The 14,632-nt window shown below is 36.2% G+C and overlaps 1 protein-coding gene across 1 annotated transcript in view; it reads left to right on the forward strand.

Annotated features, from left to right (window-relative positions):
* LOC135218666 (B-cell CLL/lymphoma 9 protein-like) overlaps positions 1–11,153 on the forward strand; it is a 14,107-nt gene extending 2,954 nt beyond the window's left edge. The window contains exons 2-3 of the mRNA XM_064255112.1: positions 5,308–5,379; positions 5,994–11,153. Coding sequence (XP_064111182.1) covers positions 5,308–5,379; positions 5,994–7,115 — 1,194 coding nt within the window. The 3' untranslated portion in view covers positions 7,116–11,153. The remainder of the gene's footprint in view (positions 1–5,307; positions 5,380–5,993) is intronic.
* Positions 11,154–14,632: the final 3,479 nt, after the last annotated feature.

Raw genomic sequence — 14,632 nt, forward strand, 5'->3', positions numbered from 1 at the left:
TGGTGATAAAGGATTGCCCATTGCCATAATAAATATTTATTGATAAAATTCACCATTGAATATAAACTTACAATCACAAATGCACAAACTCGTGAGTGAAATAATGTGACTTACAGGTAGAGGTAATTCATGCTGAGTTAGTTCATTACTAAGATATTCTAAAATAGAGTCTATAGGGACTTTAGTAAAAAGAGAACATACATCAAAACTAACGAATCTATCAGTGAGGCAAAAAGTAATTTTGTTTAATTTATCAACTAAATTTAGTGAATTATGTATAGGAGAATCTTAGATAGTTCCAAGTAACGGGGACAAGAGCTTAGTGATATATTTCGAAGGTTTATATGAAATTGAGCCAACATTACTGATAATAGGCCGCATAGGGTTATTTTCTTTGTGCGTTTTGATTAATCCATACAGGTAAGGTAGCGAAGGGAATTTGACAGACAATTTGCCTGGTAGTTCTGTTTTATCTTTTAGAATTTATTTCGCTGTGCTATTAAAGTTTTTTATGACTTGATCAAGGGGATTTTTTGTTAGTTTTTTGTAAGTCACATCATCACCCAGTAGGGCTTGCATACGTGATATCTAGTCAGCTTTATCTAAAATTACTATACGATTTGACTTATCAGCTTTTGTGATGTGGATAGTATTGTCCTTTTTAAGATCGGTAAAAATTTTCTTATAGCGAGCAGGGGAGTTACTTTCATGCCTAACTAATTCTCCAGGTGTGTTGGATTCTAGGTTCTTATCTCCTTATAATCCCTACCTGTCACTTATACGACCCTTCCTTGTCCTCTCAGTACTCCAGTTTTTCACTTTTCTTCGTGGCTTATACCTTTATTTATGTATTTATCACGTTCCAAACTTTCGTGATTCAGTTACACACACACACAAACACATACACACACACACACACACACACACATATATATATATATGTATAAATATATATATATATGTTTAAAAAATATCCACAATTATATATATATTTCTATGTAAAAATATAAAACAAAGACTTTCGAACACTTGAACGGTGTTCCTCATCAGTGTGACGTTAAAATGTAAGGAAGAGGGTAGTTTCCCTCCGAAGAGCATCTAAAAAGGTGGGCGGGGCGAGAAAATAATAACAGCCCATATATATATATATATATATATAATATATAATATATATATATATATATATATACATATATATATATGTATATATACATATATTATATATATAGATACAAATATATATATATACATATGTATATATATATATATATATATATATATATATATATATATATAATACTATATATATATATATTAAAAGAAGAAACTAATGTGTCGGCGAATTACATGGTTTCAGCTTTCCTGGCTTGGAGACAGAGAGCACCTGGGGATAGCCTTCTTTGAAACGAAGGAATTTGATGAGTATGCGTTGTGTAGCCGATGCTCGCTCAATCTGTTGCTATGGGGCTCTTAGGGTGTGGCGGATGCCTACATCCGTTTGTGCGTGCAATGATGGGTCCAACCGCTCGAGACACTTAGGAGAAAGCACACATTCTTTTGAAATAAGGAGGGAGACGGTTCGGAGGACATCAAGTGCTGGTACAGACCCATCAAAAAGATGGGTCCCATGTCATTATTCTAGAGACGGGATTCTCTAAATTTGACCATCAAAATGTAGAGGTTGACAATTTGAGAGTTTGGGGTGATTGAACCTGAGGGATTCATGAATGCAACTCAATGTATGAATGGCTAGGATGTGTCCTTCAGCTTGCGAAGCTACAGGGCAGTTCTGACTCTAACTTGGTAGTAGAACCCATGAGTGAGGTACCCAAGCAACCTCCTCTGGATTTTTGGGGTGCCTGGTATACTGTACAAGTCTACAAAATGAGGCACTGTGTCAAGAGTGCCATAGGAGTTCAATGGCTTGGATATGCGGGACAAAATTTTATCACTGCAGTCTTAGTAAAATTATTTTCATTACAATTACAATTACAATTTTACAGGATCTTGTCTAGGATTTTTGTGCCTCTAAAGAATGTCAGGTGTTGTAAGTATTTCTCCTGTAATGTGCAATGGGACATGAGTGCCAAGAAGAGCTCGTGGCTCTGAGCAGCTAATTGGGCAATCTGTACCATTTTCTCCATTTCTTTGGGTTCTGCCAAGGTTTACTTGCAAGGTTCCCTGGAGGTGACGGGGCCACCGTCTTGGGAGAAGGCGCAGAAGTGTCTTGGGAAGCAATGTCAGGGAGGTTCCTTACTCCAGCTGCTGCAACAGCTAAAGCACGGGCAGTGATGGCTTCTGTGTCCCGACAGGACCGCTCTTGGCTCCCCAGAGAAGGTGCAGCAGGAAGCTCGCTCCTTTAGAGATTCATCCTCTGAGGGGTGAGGTGAAGAGGAAGAGGGATTATTGGATGCGAGACGCTCTCAACTGGCAATGACCAACTCAAGTAAATTTGTGGATTTGATAACTGCTCAACGGCCGTGATGGACGGAGACTGGCACTGCTGAGGGCGCTCAAGTGGCACTGGCAGGGATTTTGTGTCAGGAGTGCCTGATGATGAGCTCGGGGGTGCAGAGCCCTGGATGTCCTTGAGTTGGGCCGAGACAGAGAGTCTTGTTCCAGGAGGAGGTCATGGCCTCCAGGAATGTTTCTGGTTATAGCAAGCATGTGAATTATTGTTTGGTGAGGTCTTGTGATTCTCAAACATACTGTTGAGAGAGTCTGGCCAAGTTGGTTAGTCTTTTCAGTCTTTGTGGGTTAGTCCTCTTTAATTGTGGCCCCTTTGAAAACCTTATTTACCCTGATTATGGAAATTTGCCCACCAAGAGCTTCAAATGCATGCACCAAGTTTGCACTGCAGCGACTTCTGAAGGTGCCACTGGAAACTGATTAATTACAAAATTATACTTTACTGCACACTGCTATAGCATGGCAAATGAGGATAAAGCACTCAAAGCACTCATACAATTCTTAATAAAGTAAAACTGTGATCAGACTTAACAGCAAATATAACACTACTAGGTTTCCAGAATACAAAAAAAATTGATTGTATACAATAAAAGAGCAATTGGAGAGCCACTGTCTCAGGAATTACCCAGTGAAATTCAATTTGGAATTTGCTACAGGAGATTCTATTTTGCAATATTACAATGTTGAATCTGTTGCCTTCCTTGGGTAGATTTTCACTTGGCAGCAAGATGGTGGCGTAGGAGGCATGGTTATCGAGATAACACGTATCTGATGATAGAATAATTCCAAGTACAACTTCATGGGTTATTTCCTTAGCATTAATGGCACATGGGAGGAATGACTAAAGTAATTCACTATGAACAAGAGACGATTAAGTTACTAGCATTATATCACAAAGCGATCACACGAAACACTGGCAAGGGGAATTAAAAGACCATTTACTGGGGGAAAGAAATTTGTGAAATGAAATGAGAAGTTTCAGCAAGAGGAAAAGAGAACTGGTAACTCAAATGTTAATTTCAGACGTACTTGGATAAGCTCTTGCAAATGCACTTTGCAACAGTGATTAGATGAGTAGACTTGTCTTCATTCGATAATTGAGGGCGGCTCGTCGACAGACCTCTTGCAGTGTGAGGCAGCAAGACGCCTATTGCAAATAAAGCAAGCCATACACGTAAAGGACTGACACGCTGGCAGCTTCTACTGAAAGATTAATTTGTTTTGACTCCTGTTGCTGCAGCAATAGATAATTTCTTAACTGCTTTTCAGCCAAATCAACTCCTTTGGCATCTCTATTGCTGTCTCCATCTAGCTTATTGATGTTTTATATCATTGGTAATGTCACATAATCTGTGCACGGGAGCCTTACTATTATTCTCGCTGGATGAAGAACTACCTTAGTTTAAACAGCAGTTGATGGTTGCACGAGAAAATGGGAGAAATGACTTGATATTGTTTTGTTGAATAATTTTGGTGATCTGATAAAGACCTCGACTTCACTCTTTAGCCAGTAAACAAATGACGACACCAAATGCCATGCAATGTCTCAAAAATTGAGCTTTTCATGATTTGGTCTCTTCATGAAGAATCGACGAGTCAGGTAGTAGGCTTGCCAACTACGGACTACTGATCTAAAAATTAGGGAGACCGCGCGCATACACACAGACATCACAAAATGCACTTTTATTTATGTAATGCCAACTTCCTTAGTGCTGCTAAGTGTTTCTCTCATTTGTTTGTTTGTAGTTAGTGTGCTTTGACTTAATCACGTGATCACCCGTTGATTAATTCAGGTGGGACTAGTATATATATATATATATATATATATATATATATATATATATAATATATATATCACTTTTTATTTGACCCACTGCTAGCAATTCTTGAGTAATGGAAATTCCAATTTCATTACGACATAATAATGTTCTAAAATTCCGGGAGGTTTTAAAGCCATTTCGGGAGACGGGAGAATATTCAGGAATCGACTCTGGGTGAATCCGGGAGGGTTGGCAAGCATAGATCAGGTGATATTTAGGTCTGAGCGGAAGTCTCGAAAATTTCAATGGTCCCCTAGATCTCAAAGAATCATAGAAATTTTGCTATCGTTTACGTCCCAGATCTCTGAACAGTATAACGAAAAAAATAGCTGACGAACCTACATAAGCCCAAAGGCAGCACTACCTTAAGATTCAATTAAATATTTGTCTTGAATCCGTTAACATCGATGGATAATTAGTACCCCTTCCCATGTGGGAACCAGACTCTTGACCAGTGATTCCCAATCTTTTTTTGGCCAAGGGATAATCTCCTCTAAGATCCTAATGTTCCCTGTGGTGATGTGCTGTAATGCTTATTTTCACGTGGGAGAAGCCTAAAATACCTAAAACTTGGTTTAAACATTCTCGAATTGCCAACCATTAAAAATCAATCTACCCCTGTATGCCCCACGTTAGGAAACACCACTCTAGACTCGAATCCCACCACCCATGTTCCTATGAAGGAGTGGCAAAAATAAATAGATAGGTGACCCTAGATAGGGTGTATGGGATTTTTGTTAGAAGCTTGAGAGAGAGAGAGAGAGAGAGAGAGAGAGAGAGAGAGAGACGGAGGGAGGTGAGAGCAGGGTGAGGAGTGGTGAGGGGGGGAGGACCGAGGGGAGAGACGAGAATGTTTTGGGAATGGGAGAGGAGGAGAGATGGTAATGCTGTGGTTTTAACATCAATGATTTCATTCGTAAATCTTAACGACACAAGTTTTGAGAAAGTATTGATGCACTTATATCACAAAATCATTCATGTTCATAATAACATTCTATGGGAGTACTTACTTTTCCAGATGATGAACCATATAAAAATACTACTACTTCTAGTATTGTGCTGCAACTTTACTTTGGGACAGAATATACAGGTAGGTGGAAAATTGACAATCAAGTCCACATTCTGTTTTTTTCCACAAAGCTATCTCCTGTAACAGAAGGTGGCTTCTTAGAAATAGCAACACATCACTGCCACATTCTTATTGTTGGAGCTCAGTCGTGAATGGTCTCTTGGAGAAAATCTCAACATTCACCACTTAATACACCCACACAAAAGTTAAATCAACCACGTGGAACACTTCTACACTTGCTGCCCCATTCACCTTTATCTTGCACCCACTCTCACACTTCCTTGCCATGTCTCCTTTGCTTCCTAAGTCATCCTAAATTTCCAAATCATAAACTTTTATCAATGTATTACCCTTCATTCTCCTCCCATGGCCGTTCCATTTCAAAATACTCTGGTCAGTCATTTTGCCTACATTAACCTTTTTACCACCTCATCTACTTCTCTCCACATTCTCATTCTACTAATTCTTTATATTTCATGCATTACACAGACAGTTTATCTAAACTTCTTTAACCTTTTTCAGTCATTCATATTAAGCATCCATGCTTCACATCCATAAAGGAAAGTAAATTTTTTTCATTTCTTGCAGTCTCCTATTTTTCTACAAAATCAATAATTGCTACTTGAATTTTCCAGCAACTGCTTGACCTATTCCTGCAAGCTACGTCAGACGACGACGATGGAGGAGATTTCCCAGATCTATCAAATTTCAACCCTCAGAACTTTAATTTCACTGGAACTATTGGAGATTTGTTTACTGTTGATGAAGAGTCGGGAAACCTCATCCTAATCAATTCTACTACAGGCAACTTAAATTCAGGACTCCCACCCCCTGAACAACAATCAACACCAACCCAAGGGATAACTGACCCAATATCAACCCCACAACCTTTACCCATATCTGCAACCACTGCCTCACCTATCGAAATAATTTCTACGCCAGTAACAGAACTTGTTACCCATTCCCAGTCACCTGTAGTTAATCCACCAGCTACTCAAGTAATGATAACTAATCCACCAACCACTCCCCAGCCCATAATTACAACTCCGCCAGCTATTCCATCTATAAGTGCATCCCCTGGGCAGTTAACTAGTTCTAGCAGCCAGTTGCCTGCTACTAGCAATCAACCATCTGGTCAACTTGCAGGAACAACAGGCCAGTTTCCAGGTCAATTCCCTGTATTAGGTAGCCAGTTTTCTGGACAATTACCTGTATCTGGTGGACAATTGCCTGTGCAAACTGGCCAGTTTCCTGGACAGTTCCCAGGGACATTTATACCAGCTGCTGTTCAGTTTCAGAACCAGTTCCCTGTCACTGGAGGATTTTTCCATGGTCAGCCTCCTAGGCCATTTCCTAGTTTTGGTCAGATCCCTAACCAGGGTCAGTTTCCAGTCTCTAGCCAGTTTCCTAACCAAGGTCAATTTCCAGTTGCTAGTCAGTTTCCAAACCAAGGTCAATTTCCAGTTGCTAGTCAGTTTCCTAATCAGGGTCAATTTCCAGTTGTTAGTCAGTTTCCTAATCAGGGCCAATTTCCAGTCACCAGCCAATTTCCTAATCTGGGACAAATTCCAGGAAGCTTTAGTCCTGTGACTGGAGGTCAGTTTAGCCCAGTTACTGGAGGTCAATCTCCAGGAACTGGTGGAAATTTAGGAGGCCAGATCCAGGTCCGGGATCTGCTCCAGGAGGTCAAGGATGCAGACTCTTCTGTCTTAATAATTCTGGTCAGTATGTGTGTTGTCGCCAGTAGATTTAATTGACTTTTTCGATTTATTTCTTCAATGAGTAGAATTCATTTTTTGGTTGTGTTTCTGTGACATTAAAGACTCATATTTGGGTATACAATCACATCACATTCACATTCATAGGATTGTCTTTGCATTCTGGCGTAACATAGATGTGTGCAGTGCTTTATAATCATATGCTTTTATATGATATCATAATTGTTGATAACTATTTAGATCTCTATACAACAATTTCTTTAGATGACAAAGAATCTAAAGTTTCATTTCTTATTAACTTCTTATTGTTGATACGCTAATTAAAGTCATAGTTTAATAGTCTGTCATTGCATATTGAATGTAAATCTTAGAAGATATCAATAAGCTAAAAAAATCTGTTGCTTTATTTCTTGGTTCTTAAATTGTTTACATTTGGGATAGAAGTAAGAAACTTTGCGCTTTGTAAAACTTGCTGTATTCATTGTCAGTTGAAATGGCGCTGCAGCAGCTACCTACTCTCACGATAAATTGCAACTGTAAATGGAAATCGTGTCAGGATTCCATTTTGATTGTCGTAAGCGAAAGATAATTAGATATCTGTAGACATTTTTGAGTAATGTTAGAATTTTAAGTTAAGTGAACTAGTTAAGTTGCCTTTCTCCCTAGAAGTTAGGTGTGCCCCCTTGATTTAGTTGCCTTGGATAAAAAAGATCTAGTAGATGGAGGGAAAGAAAGTAAAGTAAAGAGGTAAGTGGCTCTTTTATAGTGCAGACCTTCACATTCACTCCCAAAAGGAAGTGGAAGGCCTTTTTAAAAGGGGAAACCATTATCAATATTAAGCCACCACTGCATCTGCACCAAGAATCCAGAGAGATGGATTTCCTTTGATTGGTACAGCAAGACCGGGGTTAGCAGTGCCATATTAAAATGCCAGATATTATTATACAGTACAATGGCAGAGAGCACTATGAAAAAATATTAGAGACAGACATACAATAGTACTTTACATGCTTTTTTTTTCACACGGAAATTCATGTATAACTTGGTTAAAATTTTGTTGTCGTAATAGTTCACTCTCAATACTCATTACTGATAAATGAAACAAAAGTTCTTGTGACATTGATGATCGAAGTTCATTTATTATCCGTTTCAGTTTTGAAAATGACAGTTCACCACTTCAGTTTGAGCAATCAAACAAAGATGTATACGTAGAATAATGCCAGCATTTGGAAAAAGTTATTTTATTTTTACTCCAGAATAAGACGATGCATAAATATCTCATGTGACTTCCTTTCTTTCCTCAACACATAATTTTACAAATTCAGAAAATTGAAGTAATTCTCTACTAATTAACTCTCAATATCATTTGGGTATAGAGATGCAAGCTTCTGACCAACAATATATATAATCAATGCTCATTGCATTGCTTCCAATATAAGAGAGAAAACTAAATCAACCACTGAGCAGCCCAAAAATATTTGTCCGTTTATCTAGTGCTGATACCATAGATATACAGGGGAGCTATTGGACAGACAAGTGATGATCGCGTGCACGTAAGGCATCATTGTTATGCGATGATTCTGAGAAATGGCAGTGGAAGTGACTGCAGAGATCAGCAGCAACAAAGCCACTTCTGGCACCTGCTGGGCCATCAACTGTGTTCCATACAAAACAGAATCACACAAGAACAGGAATCTTATTTCACCAGATAGTGAAATTTTTTCTTTCATGAAAATCTTCATAGCTGTTTTGAAACAACCCCAAATAAATGTATGTTAGATCACAGTCAACTTGCAGTCAACTAAACGCCTGCATTTTGAGCTAATAAAATAGTGAATGCTACAATAACCTTTTTATTAAAGCCTATTTGACATTAAATTCTTGTAGCCTAATAAATTAGCATGTAGGGTTACTGTCAGTCCATATAACCATGGTTAAGTAGGACAATTTTCCCTACGACTAATTCTACAATGTACATAGTATCATGGGGCCTAGCCCTGGGTGTGAATGATGAAATATTTAATGTTATTTACAATGTCATCAATAAGTTCTCAAACCTCCTTGTATGCAGAGGACTCGGTTGAATGTGATCTGCCAGAACACTTGAAGGTAGTAAGCTATTCTTCAATTTTACCTGCATCATTTTTACCCTATACTTCAAATTTATACTACATAATAGCTTTAAAAGAAAACTACCAACTAGCCAGTCTACCAGGGTTGATCATCAAATAATCAAGGGTAGCCTACCATAGCCTAATCTTTGCTTACCAAAGGTTGCCTAACTTGGCATAATCTTCTGGAATGCTGCCTTTTTTTTTTTTTTTTATCTGTCCCCCTTCACAGACTATGAAATACAGCTCAAAGTCTTGGCTAGCTATGAAAGTCTAAGTTATTCTTACAGGCTAACCTAACTTAGACTGCACAATGTAAATAAATATGTTCAATTACAGGTCAGTATGATTGTGAGATGTTAAATACTTTTATATATGATTACTATGTCTGCAGACTGCAGCACATAGTAGTTGTTAGTAAATGGATATTTTTCCACGTGATTTCTCTAACTATATTCATGTGCCTTTCGATTAGATTTTTTATCAACTTGTGCTTTATTTTTCGATAAATATTTTAATGGAGCCCCTTTATTCATAAAGAAGCATTTTCAGAATTATAAAAATAAAATAATTCTGAAAAGACATCTATTATGAATAGAGGGATTTCAATAAAAGATTTATTGAAAAATAAAACAAGTTAATACAGAATCTAATTGAAAGGCACGTGAATGTTGTTAGAGAAACAACAGGGCAAAATATTCATTTACTAATAACTACCATGTGCTTCAGCCTGCAGGCACATGCACACATAATATACAGGGTGTTTCGAAATTAGAGGTCCCCTCTACAGCATAAACTAAAATTGATATGGCAAAAACAAAAGTAATTCAGAACAGGTATTTATTTAAGTTTCTCTCTGAGTATTTAATATTTTGTGTGGCCGCCATCTGCCTGCAAATCGCTAAACGCTGAGACTCAAACTCCATTTCCCTGAGCACTTTGGTCACCTCTCTTCGCAGGTCGTCGAGGCCTGGTATACCATCATAGTTCACTGTGCACGCTTCAACACGATCCTTTAAGATACTACCAACGTTTTCACGCACATTAAGGTCAGGGGAGCTACCTGTAAATTCACTTGACGAGAAGAAATCGACACCACTGTTTCGAGCAGCTCCTATGTCTGAAGAGCCTTGAAACATGGTGCCTTATCATGCAAAAATATGACTTCTTCAACAGATAACACACTTTCAGGATCTTTGAGGAAAGGAAATACTCCACCAGTAAGCACAGATTCACTGAAGTATTCGCCATTCCATGACTGTCCTTTTTCTTTGATGATCCACATTAACCGTTTGGCTGTGAAACAGAAAAATTCCCAAACATTCAGGAAATTTCACAACTTGGCGATAACGCACGTCATCACTGATATCATCCAACTTTGCAGCCCAAATGATGTCTTTTTTATGATTTGTCTTTCAGACTGTGTAAATGAAGAATTCATCTGATGCGGTAACATGGAGATAGTCAGCTTCATCCCAATCTTTAAGAAATGACATACAGCACTATAACTTCTTTTCTTTCACATTTTTGTTTCTGGTTCAAGCGTCAATTTATGTAAAGACTTTTTTGGTCTGTCCACTTCCTCAGCTATGATGTCTTTTGACTCCTGAGAAAGGACTTCTAAGATTCTCACTCTTTTCGCGAGGACAGTCATATGGAGTTTTGTTCCAGTTTCTTTTAACAAATGATTCATCTCTTTTAATGTATTTAGCTCTCCAGGAACATGAAATGAAAGATGCGCAAGCATCCCTGGCCTCTCTGAGGGTTATAGCCCAGATTCGGTCAATCCATCCGATTTCCTGCGAGTCATTAGCCATGGCTGTATCTAGCTCCATCACTCAGTATGAAAATACAAGAAATGTAAAATGAAAAATAGCTTAATAGAAACTTTAGATAATGTACTTGGAAATAGGCTATAGCAGAAAACTTCATAACTTTCTATTTGTTCTGTGTAGGGGGTGCTCTAATTTCGAAATACCTGGTATATATATATATATATATATAATATATATATTATATATATATATATATATTATAACACATATATATACTTAATATATATATACATATATATAATATTATATATACTATATATATATATATATATGTATATATATGATATTTATATAGATATTATATATATCATATATATATATATATATATACCAGGTGTTTCGAAATTAGAGCACCCCTACACAGAACAAATAGAAAGTTATGAAGTTTTCTGCTATAGCCTATTTCCGAGTACATTATCTAATGTTTCTATTCGTACCTTGTGAAACCAGGTACGAATATTATTATTAAATGCTGTTGCTTTCGTAACGCATATTTCCTCTCTATAACCATGAAATGTTGGAAAAGTGTTTGCAATATTTTCAGATTCTTTATTTAGCTTAGAGAGTTATAGTATATTCTAAAAATGTATGTTCAGATTCGCATAACGTAAGTTAAAAGTTAAGATAACTTAGAATGTGGGAAGAAAAAGAATTTTTCGAAGCAGGAAGATATATGTCGTCAGTTGGGGCTGCGTGGTTCCAGTTTATTTATTTATCTATTTTTTTTTTTTTTTTTTTTTTTTTTTTTTTTTGTAAAAATGCTATTTTCGTACCTTGTTTCACACTTGTCTTTGCCTAAGAATCACGTGGAAGGATTGCACCATCTTTCACGAGCATAAAACGTTTCACATACGTCGATGCCTCTCATTTCACATAAGTAATTAGAGATGTTTTTGCATTGAAAACTATCTAATATTACAAGTAAATTAACTCTTACATCTCTCGATTTATCTAAAGAGAATTTGTAGACTCGTAAGTAGCTTAAGGGGATCACTGTTGCCTTTAGAGTATTCAGTCGTATTTTACCTGTGATGAAGGCTCAGGTGCCTGGCTGTTGTGAGGTAGTACTCATTACATGATTGGTAACTGTAGTAACCAGATACGTTGGCACTTCGTCACAAGTCGTCACAATATAATATATCATTATATGATTATATAATTATATAAATATGTATAATATATAATATATATTATATAGTATATAACTATATAACTATATAAATATATATATATAAATATATATATATATTATTTAATATGAATATAAAAATTATATATAATATTATATATATATATATATAGATATATTAATATATAATATATAATATATATTATGTAAATATGTAATATTAAAACTTATATATTAATATAATATATATATATATATATAATATATTATATAATATATAGAATACTAATATAATATATGAATAATTATCACATTATTGTGGTTCATATAAATTATTCGAGCTACAAATGTTCTTTAATATCTAATTCGTTCTACCTCGGAATTGATATATTTTCATATATGTAAACCGAAGGGGAATTTTTTCTAGTTGGGTTTACATATATGAAAATATATCAATTCCGAGGTAGAGCGAATTAGATATTAAAGAACGTTTGTAGCTCGAATAATATATACATACATACATACATGCATACGTACATACATATGTTCATTTTTATAACATCTGAATTACAGTGATGCAGCTTTCAAAATAGATATCAATTAGTGTCGCAAATGGAGACTGAGTATTTTCTGTGTGATATCATTAATTATCATAGGTTGTTGGGCTACGTTATTTAGTATTTCAAGAAATTCCTGCCTACTAAAAAAATCCAAATCAATTGTTTATATTTGCCAATGTAACTCATTGAAACTTATAATCCTTGATATTCTTACCATCAAATACCATTAGAAATTAATACTGTTAGTTTTATTATCCCTAGTATTAAGGTTTTATCTTTTAATCCGTGTAAAACATTTACTTTCGAATGGTTAACAATGAAAATATAGCTAAAAAATAATTGTATTTCCCGGGAAATCCCTGGATTATTTTCTGTCCCAATAACTCAGGATCCAAAATCGGGTTCAAACTAGAAACTCCATTGTGGACCTTACCTAAGATGAGCTTGTTTCTCTTCTCATCTCAACAGTAGATACTAGGAAATAATGGCTATTATTGATATTATTAAGACTATGTGTGAAGCTTATTTGGATGACAGCTTTGGAAATGACAATTATTTTATCAAACTGTGGTCAAATTTTGTGTCAGTTTGACCCATGAATAAAGAACGATAATTAGTTTTATTTTTATAGAATAAAACAGGATTGTAAGTTTATGGTGGAAAGAAAGGCACAAGACGTCGACAAATTGGCCAACTAAATAGCTCAATTGTATACAAACTACAGCAGACAGAATTAAAATGTTTATTTCTACATACAGTACATAGTCCTTGGTAAATACTGAACCTATCAATTACCAATCTCTGATGACAGATCAGAAAATAAACATAATCTAGTTGCCATATCTACAAAACTTCAGGACTGTAAACATGTATTAACTCTAAACTTATCTCTATCAGAAAACACACAATCATTTCCAGATTGAAGACCTGAATCGTAATCAATTCTAGAATTAAGACACCCCTTTCTTTGGTTTTCTGCTTTGTAGTCTTTCTTACCAGTTTTCTCTATACTTAATTTATCAAATTTGCCAAATTCCTTCCTTTGATGTGATACAAATGATTTGAGTGACTGAAGTACTGCAACATCAGTATTCTGTAACATGGCTGCACTTTACACAAAAAACCTTAGGTCTTCAGGACCATGAATATAAAAACCACAGATTAAGGTGCTCTAAAGACAGCAATCCACAAAGGTGGAAGCAATCCAAATATAAATGCAGCATACTCAAGGAGATAGCAAATCGACATAAAAAAAAAGATCAAATATAATTTAATAAATAGCATGAAGTTATAACTAGGCCTCTTCATTCACATGAAATCACAAAAATCATTTACACAAAACACCTACACAACTGAACAGGCAACACATTCAGCCTCTGAAGGAGGAAAGGGGGTCCAGAGAGGAATAGCAAATAACAAAAAGAAGGGAATAATCTGAATTTTACATACTATGAGATAAGTGATGAAAAATGATTAAGATCTCCTCCAGATATCACTCCCTTAATGACTGATGCCAGCAAATCTTGACAGCATATCACCGTAGGGCTCTATTAATAACCCAGTTGACTTAATACAGCACGGCCGTGATCCAAACAATCTTGTTTATAACATCAGAAACGCTGTGATCCCAGTAATCATGGTCATACTATAAATGGCTAACACGCCTGCTTTACCGTAGCCAAGCGAGGCCCCTCTGGTAAGTACTGCACCAGAGGCAAAAAGAAAAAAAGGATGGTGAAGAGGTGGAAGAACCGCCGGCTAAAGATATATAATGGTCAGAGACTTGCTGTATGTATATCCATAAAATGCAAGAGAGATAGCAGGCTCACAAGTCAAGGTGCAGATACAACTCTTTGAAGCTTGGAATTCAGGTCCCAAGTCAACGCAGAGCTAAATATGGAGGGGAGAAAGAGGGAGGATT

The sequence above is a fragment of the Macrobrachium nipponense genome, chromosome 9 (genome assembly GCF_015104395.2).
Source record: "Macrobrachium nipponense isolate FS-2020 chromosome 9, ASM1510439v2, whole genome shotgun sequence".
NCBI lineage: Eukaryota > Metazoa > Arthropoda > Malacostraca > Decapoda > Palaemonidae > Macrobrachium > Macrobrachium nipponense.